The sequence below is a fragment of the Chaetodon trifascialis genome, chromosome 12, assembly GCF_039877785.1.
Source record: "Chaetodon trifascialis isolate fChaTrf1 chromosome 12, fChaTrf1.hap1, whole genome shotgun sequence".
Taxonomy (NCBI): Eukaryota; Metazoa; Chordata; class Actinopteri; order Chaetodontiformes; family Chaetodontidae; genus Chaetodon; species Chaetodon trifascialis.
Window position 1 is genome coordinate 12,362,816 of NC_092067.1, and position 27,608 is coordinate 12,390,423.

The following is a 27,608-nucleotide window of genomic DNA, read 5'->3' on the forward strand; positions in this document are numbered from 1 at the left end:
TCATTGTAGACTTATTGATGACTGATGGTCCTTCACTGTGTCTGTTTCTGTTTTGTATTGAACACCAATTTTGATATTAATTCATGACACCAAACCATATATTTCAATCACTTGTAAATTTACATTTATCATCTTAAAAACAGAAAGCTTAAAGCAAAGCACGTAACAATAAAACACAATACTACTGAGCAATCAATTTCCTTTTTTTTCTTCTTTCCACTGCAGCTAGTGAGGTCATTAATCACTGTCAGAGCAACATTACAGGAGAAATGCTGGCAAACACACGCTGCGTTGATGATGTGTACGTTTGGTGTTTTCTTTGTAATTCATTTAATCATCAGCATTGAAACGTGCTGTGTGAGCATCAGCTTTAGTTTTGCATGTTGGGACAGCAATTTGTGTGAAGTTTATCAAGTCTACTTGGCTCTTTGCATTAAAAGAGTCACTATCAATGACGCACAGGTCGTCTTCTTCTTTTGGGGGGAATTTTGTGGTTACATCAACCTGAGTGGTAAAACTTACATGTGCTGAATGACTTCTGTATTTTTTGGAAAGGATTCAATATAATGCAATCAGTTTTTTCTTGGCAGTATAGAGAACGTTTAGACCATCGTGTTGTGAATTTAAATCTATGCAAAATATAGAGATCATTGTAAAAAGAAATGTAAAAAAAAGTCAATATTTTCTGACCTCAGCATTTTTAAAATCCTGGCTGCAGTCCTAAATACATGGAGACAAACAGCCATGCACGTCTACTCAGTAAACTTTGCAGCATTAATTCTCCATTAGACTAAACACAACTGTAGCGATGTGTCAAGAGATGTCAGCCTTCAAATCAGTTTAGGCTCAATACAGCTGATGAATGATCATTTTTTTCTAATAGAAAACAAGGTTGTACACAACCACCAGCTGCTTGTAGTTAAGCATGAATCACCCCACAGCCATGCAAACCACTTAAACATGCCCTCTATATCAAAGCCTTTGCTGCTGTGACACCACTAATTTCTCCACTGTGGGATTAATACATGATTATCTTCAACATCCTTTATTAGAAAATGAAAAAACAACTCTTAAATGCTCGACAACGTGAAGGTTTTCATTCAAGATGCTGCTAAACAGTCTTCAACAAATCAGGACTCAGGTTGTATACAAAGCTCTCACAAGGCACGACACCTTGAGATGCTTGTTTTTTTTTTCCCTTCTCCTGGTTTTCAGGGGCAATTTAAGTTTCATAATCACATGTTTAGGAAAAGAAATGAGACAGAACATTCCTTTTTTACAACAGCACCTTGATACTTTTTTACAGTACAATACAGAACACACACATGACTAAAAGAGGTTAATTCAAGGACACTTACTGCAATGCAGTTTGTTTTATAACGTACATTATGAGTACATTATGTGAGGTTAAAGCTTCATCTAGTCAATCCAAAACGCAAGGCTATTGCACTGTGGTGTTACATCTACAGGCTGTGCCTCAGTGGTTTTGTATTGAGGCTTCTTGAACCGTCACCCTCCGCTGTATGTACTCTCTCCTGCTGCCGTTGCACCATGCTGTTCCCAGTTAACTTTGAGCCTGGGTGCCACTGGTCTTTGCTGGGGGCTCACTGGTCTTGGGCCGTTTGGACTCTGGAGGCTGGCACACTGGATCAGTGGGAGGAGAAGGACGTTCTGGACAAATACAAATGAAGGGATCAGAGCAACGGATCAATGTGTACAGTGAAATCCTGGTTATTATGCTGGTAATGGAGACGCTGAACTCAGGGCACAGTGTTAGTCATTGACTGGGTCTTATTCTTAGATTTGAGAACATATATCCTGTATCCTTAAGAAGTCAGGCTGCACATGAAACGTGATCAGTTATGACGATCGGACAGGCTTTAAACAAACCCCCCACAGGTTAGCCAAGCTTGTTCCAGAGAAAACTCAAGTCAGTGGTGCGTTTTTTAATCCAAACTGCCTGCTCTGAAACACCCATCAGTTTACAAACCCATTCCCTGCTTCAACTTCGGCCTCCCACGCTTGCCAAAGCATACACACACATTTTTCCTCTGCAGTGAAAGATTATCACCAAAGTTTTGAGTGCACCAACTTTCAGTTTTAGCTCTAAACAAAGTGGTTTGGGTAATCAGGCTGAGCTGTTGGTGTGTTCACAGCTTGTGTGATCAGCTCACTGCTCGTTTCTCGCTTAACTGGACTTCAGTATGATGATGTCACCGTGTTCTCAGATCTCAGGAATTAATTTGGAAACTACAAAAATAAGCCCCAAAATGTAAACTGTAATACTGATCAAGTTCTGAAGTTTATGTTTAAACTTAAGAAATACACAAATAGCAGGCAGTACTGCATGTCGAGCCGCAACAAAATCAGTTTTTGTGAATATAGACTGATCACAATTAGAGATGTGCTGATTGGTCCCTGATCATAACGTACAGTCGCCCTCACTAACCATGTTTGGCCTTCTCAGTGGAGGAGGGAGTGCAGAAGAGTGAACTAACAGCTGGAGATCGGGTTGCGATGGGAGTCAAAGATACCCTCCTGTAAGCAAACAGAAAAGGCACAAACAGTAAGACTCTTCAAGCATTAGATGGACAGAAAACACACAAGCACGGAATCTGAAAATAAACTGTACTCCTCCACGAAGAACAAAGTTAATCACTGTTCCATTTCACTTGTCCTCTTTTTTTTGGTCTTCTGATTCAGCTGTTGCCCACTAGTATAACTAGTCAAGACTAGCCAAAGCAAACGTTCCAAGTTACAGATGCAAGGCAAATACAAAAGCATGTTCAGACCCGCCATTGTCTACATGCAGTCTGTCAGAGTGATTATTATTTTATAGTCAGTGGGGGGTCCAACGAATCCTTCATACCAGACAGGGCTTTGTTCTCACTGCCGGCACAGAGCACAAGTAAACCAACAAAAACATCACAAGTCCATTGCAGCTATTCAGATTTTTCCTGCATTTTTAGAAGAATACATGTGTATTTTTTTTTTTTTAAAAGGCATGTTACACATTTTAAAGCAGACTTCTTACTCTTAAAATTAACCTCTGTAAACTGCATCTTTAGAGATAATCAGCTTAGTTACTTTAATCATTGGGGGGAGGGGAGGTGGATGCAGTACACTCTGGAGTTACTTCCTCAGGCTGACTCACAACACATTTGAATAACTCAATTATTTCCATAAATTACCATTTGCACTCTTGTGAGAGGCAGCACCTGTGTCCTTCACACCACCTACAGTTCATCTAAACCATTTCAAATACCCCTAATCAATGAAAAATACTCAGCTTAATGGACCAAACTAGCTCTTTGATGTCGACCACACTGACAGGCAGCAGATCAGTCTGGCACACGAGCTGTGTGATGGCCTCCGATGACATGCGTCACACTTTCTCCTCCCTTTGAGCAGCGGCATGATCTTTGACTTTGTGTCTCGGACATGGCAGCCGGGTGTCGTTCTTAGTGTGGTGCAGCACAGTACTACTCCCAAACTGAAGACTGGCATCACACAATCTACATTTCAGTCTGTTGCTTGTTCTGGAGGATATGCTCCCACAAAGAGCTTCAATTAGTGCGCTTCATTTTTCACCACATGGGCTTTTCACACTGCACTTAGCCCAGGACTTAGGGAGATGTTAGCTCCAGGCTTAGCAAAGCTGCTAGCAGAGCGTGTGTGTATCACTCACACTCTGGGGACATTCCTGGACAGTACTCACAAAGAAAATGTGATACACACTAGTGCTTACCTGACAGACGGTCAGTGAGTCACAGGTAATGTTTTGAGTCAGTTATCAAGCAAAAGTGTCAAGTATTCTGTTTCCAGTTTGTCAAAAATGAGGATTTGTAGCTTTATTCAATTCCATGTCACTGTAAATTAAGGATTTTGAATAAAACAATCAGTTTGAAGATGCCACCTGGGGGTCTAGGAAATTGTGGTATTTGTCAATATATCCTGAAATATTAGTCAAAATTATTAATCAGCATTGAATAATCATGGGTTATAGCCCTAAAACAAACTCCTCTTTCAGCTGTCACTCACTCTGACAGAATAATACACGATAACTCTGTTTCCATTCATTACCTTGGAGTTGGCCCCTTTGGGGTGGTTGCATCCTTAGGGGTGGTGGACCCAGCACCATTAGCACTGTTGAGGGATTTAGGGGTGGAGGGAGTGAGGGGAGTGATGCGTGGCTGGGTTTTGGTGGAGTTGGTGGGGGTGACAGAGCAGACACGGGACTGGGGAGTAGAGGGTGCGCTTGTGCTTGCAGATGTTGGGGTCTGAGGTGCTGAAGGAGCTGTAGCTTTAGGGGTGGAGGGCTTTCCCCAGCCCTCCAGGGTGTTGAGGGTAATCCTACGGGGCTGAGGTTTAGACTTGGCACTGGGGGTACTCTTCTTCTCCTCTGGGGGGGTGACAGAGGGAGCATCTTTGCCTAGGCTGGTTTGGGATGTGGGGGTCAGGACTGAGTTTGGTGGCTGGGTCACAGGAGATGAGGTCCTGGCCGATTTCTTGCCCTTTTTCTCAACACCACTGTTTGGGGCAAAGACCTCCAGGGTGGGGGGCTCCTTCAGTGGAGTGCCCAGCTCCCCAGGAGAGAAGGACAGAAAAGAGCAGTAACCATCTGTGGAGGACACAGCCAGGAAGGAACCATCACCAGACCTAAAGAGGATAGAATATAAACACGTCTGTGGGTGGAAGGCTGACTGAAACACAGGCAGGTACATTCATCCAGTGTTTCCCACAGAACTTGAAAAGTCGCCCAAAAAAACAACTCTTTGGACATTTTCATCCGTCATCCATTTTCATAGCAGGGTGTGAGGTGGTTGTCGTTAATGATGGAGCCCTTTGAAAGGACTGAAATCAACATGGTACCAAATGACAAAGGCACCAATCAGGTACACCTACAAGCTTTTAAAAAAGGGCATTCTTGGGCCAACATAAAAGTATGTTTATTGTATCACTGTAATGTCAGCAAAGACTAATTTCAATGATTAATGTTAGTCCGTTTGGAAATTAGCCCTGCAAAGTGGTAAGTTAACTGGTTAACCCACACGATGACTGTGAGAAACGTGGACAAAAGTCCAAAAAATAAATACGTATCAAATCTACTGAATGGGCCCAGCCTACCATGAAAGGTCGCTGAGTGTGTGGTAGTGGATATTGGACACCAGGCCGAACGGAAGAGCCTGCTGGGTGTCGTACAAGAAGATGGAGTCCTCAGACGCCACAGCAAACACCATACGATACGGCAACTGGAATACATCAGGAAGAGCCTGAACAGAGCCATCTGCAGAGGAGAAAGGGAGGAAGAATAAAGAGCACATACAAGTAAAACATAAAAGGGCCCATATAGTAAAAAGGAAGGTCTTCATTATCATTTCTTGTCTGTGAATTAATGCAGCGCGTGTCCTCACCTTCTCCCTTCTTGGTCCTTAGTTCAAAGTATACGGGGCAGCAGCGCACTGCCAGTGTAGCTTTGGTTGGACACGGTAAGTGAGCGATAGGCCTGAAACACACAGACAGATTTGTGCAGTTACCAGCTAATTTATCCAGCACTGACAAGAGCACAGCATGCCACCAAAGTTACCTTTTAAGGCCCGTCCTGGAGAAGATGTAAGTGGTATTTATGATGTTTTCTCCGATCTCCACGCATCCAGCTGAGGTACAAAAAAGAGTTTACAACAGATGTAACTTCACTGTTAGAAATGATCTTTACTAGGATAATATACACAACCAATCTGAATCCAAAAAAGTCAGGACGCTATATGAAACAAACAGAACTGAATGTGATAACTTGCTAATCATTTGGGGAGAGGAGGATGACAACCAAGCTGTCCTCCATGACAGACGATGACTTCCACCCCCTCCAACACACACTCACTGCACTGAGGAGCTCCATCAGTGACAGGATGCTACATCCAAAGTGTGTGAAGGAGCGGTATCGCAGGTCATTCCTTCCTGCAGCCGTCAGACTGTACAACAGAAACTGCTCCAAGTAATCAGTACAATAATATGTATACAATCTGTGCAATAACCTGCACAATAATGCAATAATGTGCAATAATCAGTGCATAACAATCTGTAAATACTATTTACAATTTCTTAGGATGACGTTATTCTTTTATCCCACTCTTGTATATATACTTGTTTTGAATTTGCATTGCACTTGTTCTAATACTTTATACACTTTATTGATGCTGCTGTATATTGGAATTTCCCCTCGTGGGACTAATAAAGGAATATTGAATTGAATTGAATTTTTGACATAAACTATACTTCATCGGCTTCATTTTGTAAATATCTGCTTATTCTGTATTTGCTGCAGCAACATGTTTCAAACGAATTGGGATTGCATTTTTCTTTTTTATTTATGTTCTACACAGTGTCCTGATTTCTTTGGAATCCAGGTAAAAGCCACATTTTGATTTTGGTACCTGGAGCGAGCAGAAAAGACCCATCTGGCGTAAAAGAAAGACGTCGAAAAAACGACCTCATACTGTCGTCATGGAACATTCTGTACTGCTTGACCTGCAAGCGTAAAGAGAAATGCAGCAGCAGAGCGTGCAGGTTACACGTCGCTCTCACTTGACAGCATAGTTAAAAGATCTCTTCAGATATTACAGAGTGGATTTCATTTATTTTAAGACCAAATACGGGGAGTTATAAGACAAATATTAAGCTTCGTAAACATGTTTTAGGCCACAGATGCCCAAAACAGGAGTATGAGTAGAATAGTGTCAAAAAGAAACAGGCAGAAAGTAAATATTAGACATTAGGTTCAGTGTGCATGCAAGTATTTAAATTGATTTGGGGGAAAAAAAAAACAATGGAGCAATTCAAGTGAGTGTCATAAAAAGCAACGTTTCTCCTGACCTCTCCATCTGGAAGTGGCCCAGAGCTCATTTTACTGATACAGAAGGCCTTCTTCTTGGTGTGAGTACTGTAAACACGCATCACTCTGAACAGGGAGAAAAACAAAAACCAAGTTAAGCATCAAGCTGCTGAAACAGCTAACAAACATCAAACACAGCCATTGAATGAAGGTTAGACACACGGACCGGCCATGAGTGGTCTGAAATGGGGAGTGTGAATCTCTGTTTCTCTACCTGTCACAGCTGAGAGTGGCTATGTACTGGCCCAGAGGATCCCAGGTCACCCCCTGCACGTAGCTCTTATGGTCATTCAAGATACACAACTTCTGTCCTAAACACAGAAACAGTTGCAAGCAACATAATAACTGCACGGCTAAAATCAGACATACGCTCACATATTTTACAGTATTCCATGGATTCGCGCTGTTAAAACAGTTTAATACAACAGATTGAACTGAAGCGTAATGGGATAGACACAGATACTTATGAGACTAAGCAAACCTTTATTGATGTCCCACATAACAGCAGTGTTGTCCACAGACCCAGACACCATGAAGTTTCCATCCCGCGTCCAGCAGATGTCATACACGTCCTCTATGTGTCCCCTGAAGACAAATCAAATGGTAAGAAATTCCCCACACTATTGCAAAATAGACAAAACAAGCAGATCCATACAGTCAGGTTAATTATTCATATTGTGACTCTGAAATGTTAACTCTCTCATTTGTCTGACCCTGGCCATTTAAGCACTGACTGAAACACTTCAGAAATGTCTGAGATATACGATTGTCAGTTTTGCAAAGTAAGCCAAACTGGGTGAGGCAGACACCAGTGAGAATATAAAATATGATCCAGACAGCAGATAAAAAAAAAAAAATCACTGCACCGTGGCTCATAATTCTACAGGCCAGATTTCACAACTTTCTCAATTTCATTGAGGTGGGAATCATTTTATCCTTTCTTGATGACTGCAAGGTGAGCAGTAAACTGCAGCAGTGTTTAAAAAGTGGAAAGTCATCTACCAGGAAAGTGCACTTGCATTATTGATTGGCCAACACTGAGCACTGCCTAATGACAGTGAATAGCATTACGGCAAAAGTTGAGCAAGATCTGCCTGTTTTGACAGGTCCCCACACTGTACCAACTGTGCCCAGTGATGACATCAGAAATTAATATGGAGGCTGTGATTTTTGACTGTGCCATTGTCAGTCAGGAGACAGCCTAAGAGCATTTAGACTCAATGGTAATGAGGTAGAAATTGTCTTGATGGGACTGAACCTGTGTACCTTAGTGTCTTCACCACAGACCAGCTCTCTATGTTGAGCTGAGCATCTTCATCTTCCTGGAACATGGCGGTCTGCTCAGGCTCCTTCGAGTCATTGAGCTTCCACAGCAGAATCGCTGCATCTGTACCAAATAAAGGTGACACAATTAGTAAGAGGCGAGTGTATCTCAACAGACCTGTGTATCACATGTGACATACCATCTCCTCCTGAGGCAAGCAGCTCTCCGTTAGGGCTAAAACGCACCACGTTGACAGCCTTGGTATGCCTCGCCAGATTAGACAAAAACTCCACCACCGCCTTCCCGTCTGGGCCCGTCTCCACTCTCCATAGCTGCATCAACATCAGGGCAAAGGGTCATTGGAGAAATGTAAAAAGTTCATACAGAACATTTTAGGAAATCATTCTTATCTTTCACCAAAACACTGTGCAACAACTCATATCCATTTACACAGCTTTAACATAGACAGCTTTTACATTGTTAAGTTTGCAGAACCAACAGGTTAAATGTGTACAAATCTGATTACAGAAATAAGTGCTGTTTGGTATATCCTGTTTGTGACACATGAATCCATTTAAGGTCCTGGCAAAGGCCCCAATTAATGTCCTATCGAGTACGTCAGTATGGAAATTCAACATTATTCAACTGTGTAAGAAGCTACTATTGATGTCAGACGTTTTCTTCTGTGGGCCTGCACATTTACCCTTAAAACTGCAACCAGGAAGTTTCTTTTTATGGTCAAATTCATGCACACAGGTAAAGAAACATTTGCTTTGCCTTGTGTTGTACTGTTCCTGTCCTAGACAAATGCATGAACGCAGGTTTATACACACACACACACACACACACACACACACACACACACACACACACACACACACACACACACACACACACACACACGCGTCATTAAAATGTTGATCCTTTCCTTCATAAACCAGGTACATACATTGCTCCATCTCCACTCACTCTGACTGTGGTGTCCACCCCAGCTGTGGCCAGCCGATGAATGCGTCCATCAGAGCTGTGCTGGAAGTCCAGACTGTAAACAGGCTCCTTGTTGTGCCATGCGATTTCACACGTTACCACCTTCATCCTGAATATCCAACACCGACCTCAACGGGGACAAAACATGGACATTTGGTACTTCAGACAGATTGAAATGGGCTGATAATATCTCGTCAGCTAACACAGACCGATTATCTCTACGCGGTGGACAATAAAGAACACATATTACGGAATACAGGAGAAAATATTGTGAGCAAATTTTGCCCATGTAGTCTCTGAAACCGACTGCTACAGCTAGCTAACACTGTTAGCAATAAACTTCGCGGGTTTGTTAGGGTAATTTGTGGCTAACGTTGTGGAGAAACGGCAAAACATGTGCACACACACTACTGTTGATTTACGAGTGTGTTCGTTATGAACAGAGAGACGTCTTTTCTGTTTATTCTCTTAAGGGGTTCATTTATAGCGTCTTACCTCCTCTGCTATCCAGATGAAGCGATCAGTAAGTTCCCGCGTACCATTTGTTCAAAACTTCCGGTCGAGTAGGCTACAGTGATTGGACGAAAACGCGGAAGAGGCGGTCACTATGGGGACGTGCTATTTTTTTCAACCGACTCGAAATAATGACGTTACTGTACAGTGCTAAAAAGTATTAGCTATTTAAGTTCTCATAATGACACGACTCAGTCATGCAGGGTACATGTAACAATTAATAATTAATTCACCGAAGGGAAACTGCACTATTGCAGCAGCAATTCGCAAACACGCTTATCTTACAGTAAGCTGACTTGAGGAAGGTACGAAAAAACTCACTACATACAAAGTACTTGGTTTAAAAAAAGACAAGAAAAAATACGATAATAGAGCTCACACAGTGCAAATTAGGGTTAATGTGCAACGTCTTACTGGACACATTAAAGGACCTAAGCTTCCTCATGAGTCTACTCCTGTAGACAGCCTCAGGTCTGTTGTCAAGGTGAACTCAGGTATTTGTAGCTCTCCACTACCTCCACCTCTTCTCCCAGGAAAAACGGAAATGGCTTGCTAATATTTCTATTTGCCAAGGTATGAGTGAATGTGTGTGATGATTGTTTTGTGTGTCTGCTGGTTTTCTTGTGATACCAAATAAATGTCATTTGTTCTCAAACATTTCAGACATTATTATTATAGGTGTTATTTACGTTATTTTTTCCCAAACTGCCATCTGTTAAGATAAAGAAAGTAGGTCATTGTGTGTTGTATTTACTATATATCAATATAAAATCTGTAAACATGTACATACCTTCAAACAAATATGGCTTAATGACTCATTGCTATCTGTATTCATTATTTACAGGTGGGTGCCACAATTTATTTAATCATTGCTCCAACCCTCGGTCCTACTGATGCAGCAGACTCCATATCGGAGAGAACCTGTTCCTGCAGTTTGTGTCCAAAAGGAATCCAACGAGAGAGTTGGACTGTTGCCAGTCATTTATTGTAAATTACAGAAAATACAAAATAAAGATACAAATGTTTTAAAGACCATATATTATTTCAATGGCAAGACACAGGGAACAGGCCACAGCAGGTTTCAAGGCAAAGCGCCATGCATAGCACGTTCACTCCATTCACAGACCGGGTGGTCAATGACGGTATCTGCTGGCCTTCCTTCTCCCCAACATGCTCTACCATTTAAAGGGTGGCACCGTCACCACCTGTAGAAGATGCACACTCAGGCAATTCCACAAAGTAGGACAAATGAAGTAGATACTGTACAAAAAAAATGCAGCTCCTACAGTGATAATTCAAACAACATGAAAGGAAAGCGTTTTTTCAACAATCCAACCTTCCAGATGTGTCTGAGCTTGAATGTGTGCCAGAGGCCGCCGTCCCTGACTGCACAGAAGAATCAGCAGCTCTGTGTGGAGTTGTGCTTCCCTCTTCTCTCTGCTGCTGCAGGCTCATCCTGAGCTCTTCACACTGGGATGCCAGGTTTGCCCTTTCCTCCTCCACACTGGCCAACTGGTGGCGTAGCACACAGCGAATTCCAGGAGGAGAGAACATAAACATCAATAAAACAAAAAGTGTAAAGGTTCATAAAAATCTACATGGTGTAGTTAACAAAGTTTACATACAGAGAGAGCAAATTATGCAAAAGACAATGGAAATATATAACTATACAACCTTTCATCACTCTTTTTAAGAGCTACTTTCTTTTACCTAAAGTGCTCAGACAGATGTTTGGATTTGTCGGGTATAAATGTCTTGTCCATATACGTTTGATTTATCATAATCAGTGTGAAGTTGTCGAGAAGAAGCAGACTCGGAGGCAGGTGTAACAAATAATCTCAACTCAGAAGTCCACTTTGTGTTTTAGGAAATAATTTAGCCTTTTCCAGTATATTCAAAGTACACATTTGTGTGATGTTTTTAAAAATTCTTCAATAGGAACAAATTGGCTTGGGGTGAAAGCCAACGTCAGGCTGAGGAATTCAGAAAGAAACTCTTATCTTTGTCTATTTGTGGGATTTGTTGACATCAGTCTTGCACTTTAAATACAGCTGAAACACTGACCTGAGAGCGCAGTTCATCCCTCTCCTTGTTTCTTTGATCCAGTTCCCGCAGCAGACCGTCAACCTGAAGTGCAATCTCATCAGTGTCCCCACCTTGGGCAGCACTGGGCCTGGTCTCAGTGGCTGCCAGTAAAGCCTCTTTGTCCTTAATCAATTCATCGACTTTCTGTTTGGCCTTCTCAAACAGACTTTTGTAGTCCTTCTCTTCCTGCATTTCCTCCGTCTGGCTGGCCTGGTGACAACACTCCTTCTTCACATTGATCTGCAGCAGCTCCTGCAGTCTGCTCTGCATGTCTTGCAGTTGGCTGTTGAGTTCATGGACCTGCTCTTTAAAGGAGTCTCTCTCCTGGGCTGTAGCCTGCATGAGCTCTAGGAGCTGGTCTTGCTGTTCCTGAATGTCAGTCACACTGGGGTGAAGTGGAGAGCCTCTCTTATCATCTGCACAGGAGGGTCCAGCATCGTCTTCCCTATCCAGATGACGTGTCACTCTTTCCTGCATCGTCTGCTTTTCTTGATTCTCACCAGTGTCTCCACTGCTCTCTTGTTTAATGACTCTTTGCTCTGAACAGACATTGATGTCCACACCTGAACTCTGTTCTTTATCACTCTGCCCTGCCCTCTCTTCCCCTTCACTTTGACTTTGGTCCTCCTCTTCCTTCTTCAATCTGGGTACTTTTGTCTGAGCAGTGGTGGTGGCCACTGTTGCAGGGGGTGCTGGGCAGGGACTGGTTCCCACATCCCACAACCCTAACCCTGGAGAGACTGTTCCTGCAACAGTGGCATCCAGAGCAGCATCCAGAGCAGCATCTTCGCTGCGCTCCAACAGCATGCTGATGTCACTTTGCTCTTGCTCTATCTTCACTTTAGTACAATCAAAGCCTGGCTTACCATCATCATCATCACCATCATCAATAACAGGCACTGATGGGGAGCTCCGTGGGCTCACATCCACTGATGTAGATGTATCTGGGGTGCCCAAATGGAAGCCATTAATTTTGGGTCTTTTGGGCGTTCGTTGTGGAGTAGCAGGCTTTGTTCTTTTCCCCCTGCATTGGACACAAAGTGTAGTTAATATGCTTCTTAAACAAAGTAAAATTGATATATTTAAGCTAAAAATCATACCTCTGGAGGCCTGTTGACAGTGAGTATACATGAGAAATAACTGGACGGTCACTGCTACTGGAGGGGCTGCAAGCTAGAGAGAAAGCAAACCAAAATTTTAGAATCTCTCAAACTTTCTTTTTCTCAGTCTCTCTCTCTCTTACACACACACACACACACACACACACACACAGAAAGAGCAATATTTCTTACCAGCTTGTGAAATGATGGTGGATAGGGGTCCCTTGGTGTCAAATGGAAAACATACGGTTTGACGCTGCATCTGTTTCAGGTTTTCTTGCTGCTGTTCAAGGTCCTGCTTTGTCCTGGCGAGCTCAGCCGTAAACTGCTCTTCTTTACGCTTTCGATCCTCCTCATCTTTGACCTAAAAAAAAAAAAATCCCACAAGAACTGTTACCCACGTGTTGACTCTTATGGAATCAGAAATCAATACTAGGGATCATAGTTTTCTTGCCACCCATACAGATTGCTGATCGATTATGAACCATTCTGGCCGGTATCAAGAGTCGTTTTGGTCAGTCATCAGTCAAAAAATGCGTCATTAAGAGGGAAAAAACATATATAAGTCGAAGTGGACTATAAATCGCACTTATTTAGAAATTTATTTCACAAAATCCAAGGCCAAGAACAGACATTTAATGTGGAAAGTTATTAAGTTATTAAACTACACAATAGCACTCAGAGCAACAGGCTGAATAGGTGTCCGGTATGTTAACGTAACACATTCAACTATACAATAGTCAAACATGGAGGGGACCTGGTCCATGTTGATAATACGATCCGGCGGCCCGTTACGTTCGGTTACCTGCTTTTCAACGAACCCACGGAAAGTGTCGACCTCGGATTGAAACTCTGCCGGCAGTTCCTGACACACCGGTGTCCGTGCTCTGATAGAGACGCGGTTGCGTTGCATGAAGCGGTAACACCAAGAAGGCCCGCATGTAAAGTCATTTATATTCATCTCTTTGGCAACTACCAGAGCGTGGAGGCGTAACTGCACCGTTGACAAGCCTCTCCCGGCAGCACGCTGTTCAAGCACCCATCTGTGGACTCGTTTCTCCAGCTCTGGCCATCTTGCTTTCAGTCCGCGATTAGCTTTCTTTGTTTTCTTCATTGCAGAAAGAGCAACCTCTGCTTTTCGCCAGTCCCTCACAAGTTTCTCATTCACTCCAAACTTTCTTTCTGAAGCTCGATTGCCGTTTTCGGCTGCATATTTTATTACCTGCAGTTTGTATTCTGCAGAATAGGATTTTCTTTTTGGGGGCATTTTGTTTGTGTTCCGTGGTTCACAGCAGCAGCATAGTTGTCACAAGCCTAGAGCGCCCCCTCGCGCCTGTAGACGGTAATGTTTACTGCTTGTTTATGTCAGTCAGTCTGAATTAACGTTTAAAAACATGTTAAATTATATATATTTTGATATACAAGTCGCACCTGACTATAAGTCGCAGGACCAACAAAACTATGAAAAAAGTGCCACTTATAGTCCGGAAAATACGGTAACTGCTTTTCAGTATATTTGGCTCTCCACCTGTCACTACGTTTACATGCAGTCAAGTAACCCTTTCATAACCGGAATATCAGCAATAACCCGGTTGCGCGGCCATGTAACACCAATAACCCTTTTGAAAAACCGGAATATGACCCCTGGGTTACTCCCTTTCTTACCCGAATTTTTGGTCATGTATACGCCGGAATATACCCATCGAACGGAACATTAATTGTGTTCTGCGCATGATTCGCAAGGAATTTAAGTTCTCAGTCATGCAGGGTACATGCAATAAATGATAATTAATTCAACAAAGGGAAACTGCACTATCGCAGCAGCAATTCACACTCTTATCTTAGAGTAAGCTGACTTGAGGTAGGCAAGGAAAAAAACTCTATTTTAAAAATATATACACTACATACAAAGTGCTGTACTTAGTTAAAAAAAAAAAGAAAAGAAAAAATACGATAAGAGAGCTCACAGTGCAAATTAAGGTTTAATGTACAAATCCCCTCAGAAGGTAAGTCTCTCCTTGCACATGGGAGTCATTGTACAGAATTACTGCAATGAGTAGGAATGACTTTCTACAGCAGTCCTTACTACAGTGGCATTAAAGAAGCCTCCAACTGATAACACTCTGCTCTCTGGTGATGATTAGTAGAACATGCAGGGGATGTGAAGAGTTGTCCATTATGTTGAGCAGTTTGTACAGCATCCGTCTCTAAACAACTATCTGTAGGGGCTCCAGAGGAATTCCCAGCACAGAGCTGGCCTTCTTCATCATCTTATTCAGTTTCGTAGAGTCACTGGCTCTGGTGCTGCTGGCCAAACAGATGGCTGCAAAGGAAACTGCACTTGCAACAACAGACTGGTTAAAGATCTGCAACATCTTACTGGACACATTAAAGGACCTAAGCTTCCTCATGAGTCTACTCCTGTAGACAGCCTCAGGTCTGTTGTCAAGGTGAACTCAGGTATTTGTAGCTCTCCACTACCTCCACCTCTTCTCCCAGGAAAAATGGAAATGGCTTGCTAATATTTCTATTATTTGCCAATGTATGAGTGACTGTGTGTGATGATTGTTTTGTGTGTCTGCTGGTTTTCTTGTGATACTGAATAAATGTCTTTTGTTCTGTTTACTCTTGCAAAACAGAGCTTAATCTTCATCTGCCTTCCCAAATAAAGATTAACACAACAGACACCCCGAAAACTTCATCATCACAATCTCAGTTAAGTTTCAGTTTGCATGACTCATGCTACATGCTGTAAGGCTCGCTGCATGCCCGACCTTCTACACTGCTTTTCCTATCAGAGGGATGACAAAGATAATGTTCCACAGAGCATTTAACCACAGAACAAAGTTGAGAAATATAAAAATATATTTGACAAACTCAATACATAATATTTTTCAATACAAAACAAAGGGAGGAAAGGAAACACTCAGCTGTCATTGTGAGTCAAAGACAAAGTACCACTAACAGCATTGGTTTGCTGTTTGTTTGGAAAACCCAGATCAAAGAGTTGCCTGATCAATGGATTACTTCCATGATTCTGCCCAGCAACTTAAGAGCAAAGTGAATGTTTGATAACATCAATGTATGTATGCCATGATTATTAGGCATTATTATTATTATTATTATTATTGGTATTATTTACATTGTTTTTTTTTCCTCAAACTACCACCTGTTAAGATAAAGAAAGTAGGTCATTGTTTGTTGTATTTACTATATATCAATATAAAATCTGTAAACATGTACACACCTTCAAACAAATACGGCTTAATGACTCATTGTTATCTGTATTCATTATTTACAGGTGGGGTGCCACAATTTATTCATTTATTGCTCTAACCTTCGGCCCCACTGATGCAGCAGACTCCATATTGGAGAGAACCTGTTCTAGGATCTCATCGATTACATTACACTCATAATTGACTTGGCATAGGTCCAGCGCAGGCACGAAGGAGACGAGAAGGCGGCCGATGTTGTGCCGAAGCTCAATCAAACTGAGGGGAGGAGAGACACAGAGCGAAAATCATATTTGCATCATTGTTCTGCAGGGTTGCTGCTTTCATACATGGATTTGTCAGATAGTGATAATTCAAACAACATGAAAGGAAAGCGTTTTTTCAACAATCCAACCTTCCAGATGTGTCTGAGCTTGAATGTGTGCCAGAGGCCGCCGTCCCTGACTGCACCGAAGAATCAGCAGCTCTGTGTGGAGTTGTGCTTCCCTCTTCTCTCTGCTGCTGCAGGCTCATCCTGAGCTCTTCACACTGGGATGCCAGGTTTGTCCTTTCCTCCTCCACACTGGCCAACTGGTGGCGTAGCACACAGCGAACCCCAGGAGGAGAGAACATAAACATTAATAAAACAAAAAGTGTAAAGGTTCATAAAAATCTACATGGTGTAGTTAACAAAGTTTAAATACAGAGAGAGCAAATTATGCAAAAGACAATGGAAATATATAACCATACAACCTTTCATCACTCTTTTTAATAGCTACTTTCTTTTACCTAAAGTGCTCAGACAGATGTTTGGATTTGTCGGGTATAAATGTCTTGTCCATATACGTTTGATTTATCATAATCAGTGTGAAGTTGTCGAGAAGAAGCAGACTCGGAGGCAGGTGTAACAAATAATCTCAGCTCAGAAGTCCACTTTGTGTTTTAGGAAATAATTTAGCCTTTTCCAGTATATTTAAAGTACACATTTGTGTGATGTTTTTAAAAATTCTTCAATAGGAACAAATTGGCTTGGGGTGAAAGCCAACGTCAGGCTGAGGAATTCATAAAGAAACTCTTATCTTTGTCTATTTGTGGGATTTGTTAACATCAGTCTTGCACTTTAAATACAGCTGAAACACTGACCTGAGAGCGCAGTTCATCCCTCTCCTTGTTTCTTTGATCCAGTTCCCGCAGCAGACCGTCAACCTGAAGTGCAATCTCATCCATGTCCCCACCTTGGGCAGCACTGGGCCTGGTCTCAGTGGCTGCCAGTAAAGCCTCTTTGTCCTTAATCAATTCATCGACTTTCTGTTTGGCCTTCTCAAACAGACTTTTGTAGTCCTTCTCTTCCTGCGTTTCCTCCGTCTGGCTGGCCTGGTGACAACACTCCTTCTTTACATTGATCTGCAACAGCTCCTGCAGTCTGCTCTGCATGTCTTGCAGTTGGCTGTTGAGTTCATGGACCTGCTCTTTAAAGGAGTCTCTCTCCTGGGCTGTAGCCTGCATGAGCTCTAGGAGCTGGTCTTGCTGTTCCTGAATGTCAGTCACACTGGGGTGAAGTGGAGAGCCTCTCTTATCATCTGCACAGGAGGGTCCAGCATCGTCTTCCCTATCCAGATGACGTGTCACTCTTTCCTGCATCGTCAGCTTTCCTTGATTCTCACCAGTGTCTCCACTGCTCTCTTGTTTAATGACTCTTTGCTCTGAACAGACATTGATGTCCACACCTGAACTCTGTTCTTTATCACTCTGCCCTGCCCTCTCTTCCCCTTCACTTTGACTTTGGTCCTCCTCTTCCTTCTTCAATCTGGGTACTTCTGTCTGAGTGGTGGCCACTGTTGTAGGGGGTGCTGGGCAGGGACTGGTTCCCACATCCGCCGGCCCTGGAGAGACTGTTCCAGCAATATTCGTCTCCAAAGTGGCATCCACAGCAGCATCTTCGCTGTGCATGCTGATGTCACTTTGCTCTTGCTCTGTCTTCACTTTAGTACAATCAAAGCCTGGCTTTTGTGGCTTAGGGGTACTGACAGTCTCCAAGATGAAAATGTCATCATCGGTGTCATCATCATCACCATCACCATCACCATCAATAACAGGCACTGATGGGGAGCTCTGTGGGCTCACATCCACTGATGTAGATGTATCTGGGGTGCCCAAATGGAAGCCATTAATTTTGGGTCTTTTGGGCGTTCGTTGTGGAGTAGCAGGCTTTGTTCTTTTCCCCCTGCATTGGACACAAAGTGTAGTTAATATGCTTCTTAAACAAAATAAAATTGATATATTTAAGCTAAAAATCATACCTCAGGGGCCCTGTCGACAGTGAGTATACATGAGAAATTGCTGGGTGGTCACTGCTACTGGAGGGGCTGCAAGCTAGAGAGAAAGCAATCAGAAATTTTAGAATCTCTCTCTCTCTCTCTCTCTCTCTCTCTCTCTCTCTCTCTCTCTCTCTCTCTCTCTCTCTCTCTCTCTCTCTCTCTCTCTCTCTCTCTCTCTCTCTCTCTCTCTCTCACACACACACACACACACACACACACACACACACACACACACACACACACACACACACACACACACACACACACACACACACACACACAAAAAAAGAACAATATTTCTTACCAGCTTGTGCTTGTGACATGGTGGTGGATTTAGGTCTTGCAGCATCCCCGTTTGGTGACTCAGTATTCAGCCTACTCCTTCGGGTAGTGGGGGTGGAGGGGGAACGGGTGGGCTGTTCAGAAGAACAACCAAAAGAAAAAAGAGATGCATATATTTATTCATAATGATTAATATTTTTAACCCATAACCACCTTCTGCAACTGCATTTATTAAAACTGCTGTTAACAATATTATATTTAGCTTTAGTCATCACTCCCTTGGTGTCAAATGGAAAACACACGGTTTGACGCTGCATCCGTTTCAGGTTTTCTTGCTGCTGTTCAAGGTCCCGCTTTGTCCTGGCGAGCTCAGCCATACACTGCTCTTCCTTACGCTTTCGATCCTCCTCATCCTTGACAAAAAAAATGGCAAAAGAACTGTTACCCACCTGTAAGTCAATACTAGGAATCACATTTTTTTGACACCCATACAGATTGCTGATCGACTATGAACCATCTGGCCAATATACAGCTGATACAAAGCCGATATCAAGTGTCCTTTTGTTATAGGAGCTTGTAGAACAGTGTACATCAGTTTAACTGCTTTTCAGTATATCTGGCTCTCCACCAGCTGACAGTGGAACTTAGGCTGTAAATGCTGTGTGACTGTACAGTGTGAAGTAAAGAACTACAAAAAGTCAATCCTGTTCAAAGGTGTAGAGCTATTTGTTTAAATACCAGAGTGCATCTATGATGTGCACACATTTATTTCAAACGTTATGTAATCACTGTTAAAATGGTGGCAAGTTTACATACATTAGTCAACAATAACTAATCACACAATTAAATGTTAGACTGACCTTATGAATTATCACGTGGCAGTCAGTCAAACATCTAGTTATGTGGTTTTAGGTGATACCATGGATGTAATTAGCGTGCCATTAAGCAATACAAGCAAATGAACACATGTAGTTTGTGATTTGAATGATTTCATTAATTTTCTTGTACCAAGGAAATGAAGCCGCATTTGAAACAGCCCTTCAGTCTGGGCATCCCTCATCAATATTATTAGAAAAAAGATCTATTTTTTCCAAACTGTGAGGAGATGTCACATGTAGCATGAGCAGAAAATAGCAACAGCAGGGAGAAAAATGGCAGGTGATTTGAGCAGACGCTGTCCGTACCTTTTGCCTCTTCGCCTCTCGATACTGTTTGTCTTTCTTTTCTCTGTAAAAAATAAATCACAGAGGTAAGGCAAGTCATGTTATTTCTAATTCTCTATTAACACATTAAGTCTGCCACCTTAACACAACAATGTGCAATTGTATTGCAATGGGACTCACTGTAATTTATAGGTCTTGCGGTATGAAGGTCGCATGTCATCATCAGAGTCCACGGGCTCCTCCTCCACCTGGCAGTTCCTGGGAGAGCAAATTACATAAAGACTGAAAACATCAGCAAACGTCCACTGAGTCTCAGCTATGTTTGGGTACAACCATTTTTGACCAAATGCCTGTTGTCACACCACTTCACTACTCCTACCTTCCCTTCTCCCCTGGTCACAGTATACTTTTGTGGCAGGATACAGAGTTTTAGAAGATAAGCAGAAAAACACTGATCTATGTGTGTGTTTGTCACTCATAATGGACTCCAGTCTGCAGTGTAGCTCATATACTTCACTGATAAACTCTGAAGTGTAGAGTAACATTAGGCCTAGATGGCACGACATTTAATGTCACAATATGAAGACACAGGGTCGCGGGAGGTTAAAGTTCATACCCTAATATTAATTTGTGCATTACTCTTGTCTGATCAACAAGAGGGCAAGACACCTGCTGAGTGTGAAGTCGGTTGGATGAACAGTTGTTGGAAAATCGATGAACAGACATGCACAGACAGACTTCCATTTTAATTTGATGCTCTGCGTACCTGAACTGAGGGTCAGGGTTCTTGTGGCAGTACCATTTATCTGGCAGCTTGCTGACGTCGATCCCATCAGGGAGTTTACGCCATTTCAAACAGTCATCACACTGCACCCAGTTCTGATCTGGTCGCTTCCTGAGGACATACAGAGACATGTATCAGAGTATGTACACAATTGATTAGAAAAATACGTATGTAGAATAGATGTCAGTCACTGCAAAGGGTACGAACATAGCATCTTCTACTGGTATGCTGTTTGGATGCGCTGTTTTTCTCTTGTAGCACATTTCCTTCCAGTATTCGTCCAGTTTGAGTGCCAAATTGCTCATAGTTTTCCTGTAACAGGAAATGAAGAACTTCTGCATTTCTGGCCCCATGGTGACCAATTATCCAGTAAAATGATTATAAAAATAGTTTTCATGTAAAAGATTCAAACTGACATAAACCCATTTAAACCATAATCAGACAAATGTGATCAAAACTTGGAAGTGGCATTGGTACTATTACCTGTACTTATCTGTCTCCATAAAGCTCTGTTTGTTGTGGGTCGGATCGAGAAAGTTACACTCTATGACCCCAATGACACCAACACCATTGTTATTGGCCTGCAGAAGGCAAAGATTCATAAGCATGGAAGATGAAAACATTTAGAAACCCTTGTGTATTAAACAAACAGAAAACAACAAAACTCACCTTAAGCTGACAGCCCACACGTTCGTAGGCTTTGATGAGCCGATTCTTGTGATACATCATAATTCCATACTGGTCTTTACTTTTGGTGTTATAACCGAAAGTGATAGGAACTCGTTGGGTCTGAAATAATATTCAAGGAAAGCCCAAGAACAGTAATATAAACACTTTCCACGCACATACAAGAAGTCCCCAATGAAACACATTAACACATATTTGAAACCAACGAGAATAATAAGGCATTTGAAAGGATACGAGGAAAGTGGGCTTGTAGTGGTCCTTTACGACGTAGGCCAGACTCTTAGCAATGAGCTGAGTTTTCACCTTTTGACCACGTATTATGACCTGCATCCGAGGTTTCAGGTAGAGAATGCCACAATACGCCTACGACCGTTAAAAACACAAGCATCAATTGAGTTACTCATGTAAATGGGAAGTGATATCAAAGTCAGTATCACAAAAACAGTGCAGAAACTACATTGCCTTTTTCTCTTGCACACACGTACAACTACAGCAGACTCACAATCAAATGGCTATGACTGAAAACAAGTGGCTCAGCTTAAATAATAATGCAAAAGGAAAAAAAAAAAAAAAACTATGATTAGCCTATTTTGGGGCCATTTTTAGTTCGCACTGACCCCCTCCAGATATGTTTTATGAAACACAAAAATAATCTGCTTGGAAATAAGTTGTGCCTGATATGGAAATTTACTTACTTAAAATTTCTTAAAACTACACCTCCTACTTTACTGAAAAATAGAGAATGAGTGAAAACAGAAATATTGTTCATTTAAATGCTGAACTGTAAGATGTCTACTACTACTTCTTAAAAGTCAGTTCTCAGTGTATGAGCATGGGAGGTTTACACATCGCACATGTTTAAGCTGCATAATGGACAATGATTGGCCTTGAAATGAGTTAAGATGTCACAAAATCCTGCTCTTAGAGTAGCGTTTCTCAACAGGAGAGGTACTGCCTCCCAGGGGGGCGCTCTGAGAACATCAGAGGCGTTGGAAGTTGAGGTGTTCTTGCGGGACCTTTGATTAAGGTGAGTTTACACCAAAGAAATCATGATGTGGCGCATTGAAACGTGTAACTACGTGCTAAAGAATGTGGTCTGGGACGTTCTAAAACCTGACTGTAGCTGAGACAGGGGAGTTAAGACTGCTGCAACTTTCCTCTGCAGCATTTGAAAACGGGTTCATCTTGTCGCGAATCTCTGCTTTAAATTGGCCTTTACTTTTTCCTGTTGCAAGTTGGAAAACCACCGGCAACACATCAGCAAACTCCATACTTGTTAATAAGTGAGAGAGTGTGGATAAGGCCTAGACTGAGCCTTGGGTGCTATGACTGCTCCTTACCCGCAGTGAGTAAACACTCTCAGGAGTGTGTGATGTGATTCCTTGATGCTGGGATGGGTCACTCATTGACTCGTAGACATCAGATGGAATTCGGATATCATAACGGTCCGTCTCAAAATCAAACTCATTCGTTCCAGTAGATGTGCTATGAAAAACAAAACAAACAGTATGTGGGAATGGGCCTCTATTACAATGATGTCTTTGAGTTTTCTGCAGTCTCATCTCAAAACAGCCAAAGATGGCATGTAAGCGTCTTTGTATGCGTGGACCACAGACACACCTGCGGAGATTCCAGATGATGATCCGTGTGCCAGTCGGTGTCTGATGTGGTTCTGTGGACCAGGAGGAACTGATGGCATCAACCTCAACGAGCAGTTCTTCCTGTGTCTTGAAGGGGGAGTAGCACAGAATGTCCTGCAGACTGGCTTTGTGCTCCTCTCTTACACTGAGTAAAGTTGAAGTTAAGGACAACTTGCAATGAAAAATAAGGATAACTGGAAAATATGACTGTTTAAAAAAAAATATGACAAACACGATACTTTAATGATGCCAATAAATCAAAAAGTTACATTTCATTGCTTTACATGATTCAATGTGACTTCATGCAGTAGGCAAAGGATATATTTGTTTGTTTCTCCCTGTTCAAAGCAGATAATAGGTACAATTATTTGCTGAGCACTAATCTCCTCCAGATAGGTCTGAGAGAGCATCCCAACACATGAGGAACTCTTTGACTTGGAGAAGACGATGGCATCTTTGCCCAGACGCATGGATCCAGACTTGAAACCGTTGCCATACATACCAATTGGCTCAATACCATTTACAGCAGTCTTGTCACTGTACCCAAAGCTTAACAGGGGAAAAATGCATAGAAACTTCAGTGAGTATATATATGAATCACGTTATGGTTCATTCACAAATACAGAATCATATAAAACATTATTTTTTAAGGGGTTAAAGCAGTGGTCATTATGGTGTATACCAGTACTGGCAGTGCAATGTGAACATTAAACTATACAACAAATAACAGATTCTGAATCACAAATATTAAATTTCAAAATGACACTGTTTTTTCAGAAAAATAAACTTACATGTTGCCTGTGAAGAAACATATTTTTCGATCATTTCCCCCCCAAAATACCAAGCAGCACTATCTGTACCTGAGCATCTTATGCATCGTTTCATGGTCCAGTCCATTTCCATTATCCATAAAGCTCAGGCATTCTTGTCCGTTGACCACAGTCTTATCAATCCACAACTGTCTGGCGCTGACATCTGGATCAAAGGCATTATCTGTCAAAAGACAGTAAAATTAAAAAAAAAACAAAAAACAGCCCAATCAGTGTCACAATAACTACTTAAAAATGAAAACTTTGCACTTGTTGAAGACTGGGCCACCACCTTCATTCAAAGGAAAATAAATAAATCAGATTAATCGGTTTCATAAGAGGGAACTGGAATTATTTTGTGATACACAAAACAAAACAAAACTCTGTCTTCTGCCTCAAAGAACACACGCCTCAAAGAACACACACAGACAATTTCTTGCCGATAAATACAGACATTTATTTTGGAGCAAAATGCTTAGTAGAGAGTATATGATGAAGAAAATGATCAAACAAATTAATATATAATCTAAAATGTTGAGATAAACCTTAACTTAGTGGCTGGCAATACTGATGTGAGGCATGTGGTTTAGCTATCAATGACGGCGAGACGCAAGGAGCAATTTACTTCTGGCTGGAGGGTGCAGGTCTGTCTGCATGTTACTGAAGGCTACGCCGTGAAGGAGCCCGAGCTGTTGGCTGCACTCCCAGGTGACTCTGGAGGCAATGGTTCATTGGGTAGATGAAGACCCAACAGGCAAGGGTCCTGACTAGGGAGTCACAGGGAGTCCTCAGAGGCAGTCAGAGTTGGGCTGACGATACGCCTTCTGTTGAGTGCTTGTGATTGGTGGCTGAATGTCGAATAAAACTAATCTGGCTACGCAAACTTCCTTCGTTAGGCTTGAGTAATTCCGTTGGCCACATAAGACTTCATAAAGACTATGAATTCTGTTGTTACTTTAGTGAAAGTAATCCAAACATTGTGTAATCAGTAAAGCGTTACTCCACACAGACAGTAATATTATACACATTGTATAGAAGATCTATACCATCACCATCGTCAAGGTGGACACCCAAAGTCAGTGTCAACAATTCAGTATCTGACCAAATGTGAAATATGGTCACAATCATCAGAAGGGTTTCTGCACAACATTACAGTGTCACTGTGAAGTTGACCGTTGACCTTTTGAGTGTAAAATGTCATCACTTCATTATTTGATCTTATGAGACATTTGTGTGAAATTTTGTCATAATTTGTGAAAGAATGCCTTAGTTATGGTCAGAAATGTGGTCTGTGAGGTCACAGTGACCTTTGACCACCAAATTCTCATCTGTTCACCCTTTAGTCCAAGTGAATGATTGCAAAACATGTAATTAAAATTGCCTTAACACATTCCTGAGATATCCCCTTCACAAGAATAGTTCATGAGAATGAGATGTGCGTCCTTATGTACTGACAACCCGAAAGCACACTGCCCGAAACCACAGATGTTGGCAGAGCAGAGGCTGAATAAACGGTACATGCAGTAACCACGGGATCATAATCATGTCATGCAATAGAGACATTAATGAAAATCAACAGGGGACATGTAGTAAAACTGAAGCTTGAGTAAGACAACTTGTTCGACTTGAATAAACCACAATGTGATGATGACTCACCTATGAGCTCGGCTATGGCACTGAAAGGCCAGGTGTGGCTGGTAGAATTTGTATGAAGGTACTTCGGACAAAGCTGCAGATGGAGCACATTAAGAATGACATCATTGTTAGCTGGAAGGGGCCTTATTTGCATACTTATCTCAGTCTATTCAAATTCAGTTCCTTTGGTCCTCAGTGTGTCAAAAATAGATGCTGCACATCAACATTGTAAATGGTTGAGATTTAAAAATGAAACAAAAAGTTCATACTTACATCTCTATCTGTAATAAGTCTATATATCTAGAATATGCTTAATTTGACATTTCTGTGTTTTCTTATTTATCATATGGCGCTTTGGAACTACAACAAAATCATAAACATTGTATTTCATAACCATACCAATGTAAACATCAATATATTATGCATAATGTCTTCTTATTGTTGGGAGAAAGAGACTGGCGGCGATGAACGCCCCACAAAACATGGACTGTGAACGCATCCCACGGACCAGCCCGTGCCCGACACGAAGTGAAACTTGTTCCCGTAAATGTAACAACAGCAGTGTGGCGTTAACACTTCTGTGAACCCACAGTGCGATGAACAGTGGAAACAAACAGCAAAAAGTACACAATATTTGAGACAACATAAAGCTTAGATACTGCGCTGTAACGGCATTTGAACTTGGCAAATGTCTCTAAAAAAGCAGTTTTCCGGCGTTTGACACGAACGTTTAAAAACGTCCGTTTCTTAAATACAAACTACAAAAAAACACAGTTAAACATGTCCACAGCCGGGTCTTATTATCTGTTTCATTATTTTAAGTGGTGTAACAAGAGAGTTTCGTTAACTATGAAACCGGAAGTTAACCTTGCCCTCAACAAACCCCGTGCTTTGAAGTGATGTACTGGCCGACAGCGCTGCAAAGATCAATGATTATACAGAGTCAGTGGTCGTTTTCTAGTCGCCCACTAACTCCACTAACGTTAACGTTCACTTGCTAGCTAGCGCAGTACGTTAAAGGGGCTCCGCAGAGTACGGACCTACAACATATCCCAAACAGCATTCATGCAAAATATATGTCATCTCACAGTCTACATGACGAGAATTCATCTGTTTGTAACTGTTCACATCATGTCAAGGTTTAACTGTCAAAACTGTCAGAACAAATGAGTAACTTCACTCACCGTACTAAACGGAACACCACGATCAGTGCGTGCTGCCATTTTTCTGTAAATACGACAGTCCGAAGACGCACGTGAGGGCTCCTTCCAAGGTTGCCAGATTGTTTGAGAAATAATAATAAATGATACAAATGAACTCATGAAGAACAGCAACAGTGCTGTGGTGCACTGTTAATACAGTGGCGTTGTGACGAAGACCTCCACGCAACCTCACGCTATCAAAAGACCCAAATAATAATTTGTTATGTTGAAAGCATAGAGGTTCAGTGAAAACACAGGTTTGCAAAAACACTGCAGCTCTTATGTGTTCACAGATCAAGCAGCGGGTGGATGGTGATGATGGTAACTCATATCTCCTCTTAGCAGAGTGAACAGCTTAAACATCATCAACTGTGCAAGGGGGCACAAAATAAGTGTTAAGTGGTAACGGTCAGACAGCGTAAAACTGAAACAGGTGGTATTCTCCACATTAGATATTTTAAGAAAAAACAAAACAAAACAAAACAGTGCTTTCCTAATAATCTGGCCGAAACAAAGGTGAAATTACTCAGGTGTCAATGCAAGGAACCAACACTGTGGCATATCAATATTGATTGGATGTGTTCGCATAACTATATGCAACTTTTTATGAAAATACTTTCAATATACTGTCACTTTTCATGTATTTAAAAGTAAGTGCAACTCATAGTAAACCAGTCCAAATCCTGTCCAGGCGCCCACGCCTATTTTAACCACATAATGCAAACTGCGGAAAACCGTCTAAACTGGCAACCCAATCTTCTTCTTCTTTTATTGCTAATGGCGGTTGGCAAACAGCTTTTACGCGCATTACCGCCGACCTCTGAAATGGACTGAGACTTAATGATATCAATAGGTGTGTTTTCTAAAATAGAATCTAAAAACAGCATTGTACCCTACATCACCTGAACTCTTCTGCAACATTTATCCAATACTTAGTGTCGTGAGCCTGATTTGCAGAGTAGTCTGAAGTGTCTGTCTCTACTGTTGATATCTAAGACAGCATAAAGAAATACAAGCTCCACTGTGTCCTACAGT

General features: G+C 41.8%; 3 protein-coding genes across 3 annotated transcripts; all 3 read right to left on the bottom strand.

The window, feature by feature from the left end:
• Window positions 1-1,031: 1,031 nt before the first annotated feature.
• Window positions 1,032-9,677, bottom strand: chaf1b (chromatin assembly factor 1, subunit B). Its single transcript, XM_070976017.1, has 14 exons — window positions 9,639-9,677; window positions 9,126-9,271; window positions 8,356-8,488; window positions 8,159-8,279; window positions 7,374-7,477; window positions 7,107-7,203; window positions 6,874-6,958; window positions 6,435-6,528; window positions 5,588-5,657; window positions 5,415-5,506; window positions 5,128-5,287; window positions 4,084-4,659; window positions 2,450-2,538; window positions 1,032-1,671 (listed from the first exon to the last, which is right to left on the bottom strand). Exons 2-14 carry the CDS (start codon window positions 9,249-9,251, stop codon window positions 1,565-1,567), a joined length of 1,854 nt encoding a protein of 617 aa, XP_070832118.1. The 5' UTR covers window positions 9,252-9,271; window positions 9,639-9,677; the 3' UTR covers window positions 1,032-1,564.
• Window positions 9,678-10,621: 944 nt separating this feature from the next.
• On the bottom strand, window positions 10,622-14,143 carry LOC139340282 (myosin-9-like). The gene is made up of 5 exons (XM_070976036.1): window positions 13,647-14,143; window positions 13,034-13,205; window positions 12,842-12,914; window positions 11,721-12,765; window positions 10,622-11,168 (listed from the first exon to the last, which is right to left on the bottom strand). Exons 1-5 carry the CDS (start codon window positions 14,106-14,108, stop codon window positions 10,980-10,982), a joined length of 1,941 nt encoding a protein of 646 aa, XP_070832137.1. The 5' UTR covers window positions 14,109-14,143; the 3' UTR covers window positions 10,622-10,979.
• A 662-nt stretch (window positions 14,144-14,805) lies between these two features.
• On the bottom strand, window positions 14,806-26,610 carry LOC139340549 (MORC family CW-type zinc finger protein 3-like). The gene is made up of 19 exons (XM_070976438.1): window positions 26,556-26,610; window positions 25,393-25,465; window positions 23,788-23,920; window positions 23,250-23,476; window positions 22,908-23,076; window positions 22,628-22,772; window positions 21,522-21,650; window positions 21,270-21,389; window positions 21,084-21,181; window positions 20,808-20,912; window positions 20,583-20,711; window positions 19,997-20,074; window positions 19,838-19,880; window positions 18,956-19,066; window positions 18,676-18,787; window positions 18,354-18,426; window positions 17,197-18,277; window positions 16,469-16,644; window positions 14,806-16,332 (listed from the first exon to the last, which is right to left on the bottom strand). The coding sequence occupies exons 1-19, from the start codon at window positions 26,592-26,594 to the stop codon at window positions 16,158-16,160; spliced, it is 3,216 nt and encodes a 1,071-aa protein (XP_070832539.1). The 5' UTR covers window positions 26,595-26,610; the 3' UTR covers window positions 14,806-16,157.
• Between the last annotated feature and the right edge of the window lie 998 nt (window positions 26,611-27,608).

Coding starts and splice junctions, on each gene's coding strand:
- chaf1b (XM_070976017.1), bottom strand. CDS start 9,251: ATGAAGGTGGTAACGTGTGAAATCGCATGGCACAACAAGGAGCCTGTT. Junction 7,478..8,158: donor TCTGTGGTGAAGACACTAAG/GTACACAGGTTC, acceptor ATTTGTCTTCAG/GGGACACATAGAGGACGTGT. Junction 5,658..6,434: donor GTCTTTTCTGCTCGCTCCAG/GTACCAAAATCA, acceptor TTTGTACCTCAG/CTGGATGCGTGGAGATCGGA.
- LOC139340282 (XM_070976036.1), bottom strand. CDS start 14,108: ATGCCCCCAAAAAGAAAATCCTATTCTGCAGAATACAAACTGCAGGTA. Junction 12,915..13,033: donor CACCATCATTTCACAAGCTG/GTAAGAAATATT, acceptor CTTTCTCTCTAG/CTTGCAGCCCCTCCAGTAGC. Junction 12,766..12,841: donor CTGTCAACAGGCCTCCAGAG/GTATGATTTTTA, acceptor TGTCCAATGCAG/GGGGAAAAGAACAAAGCCTG.
- LOC139340549 (XM_070976438.1), bottom strand. CDS start 26,594: ATGGCAGCACGCACTGATCGTGGTGTTCCGTTTAGTACG. Junction 20,075..20,582: donor AACCCTGACCCTCAGTTCAG/GTACGCAGAGCA, acceptor TTGCTCTCCCAG/GAACTGCCAGGTGGAGGAGG. Junction 19,067..19,837: donor GAGAGGCGAAGAGGCAAAAG/GTACGGACAGCG, acceptor TTTTTTGTCAAG/GATGAGGAGGATCGAAAGCG.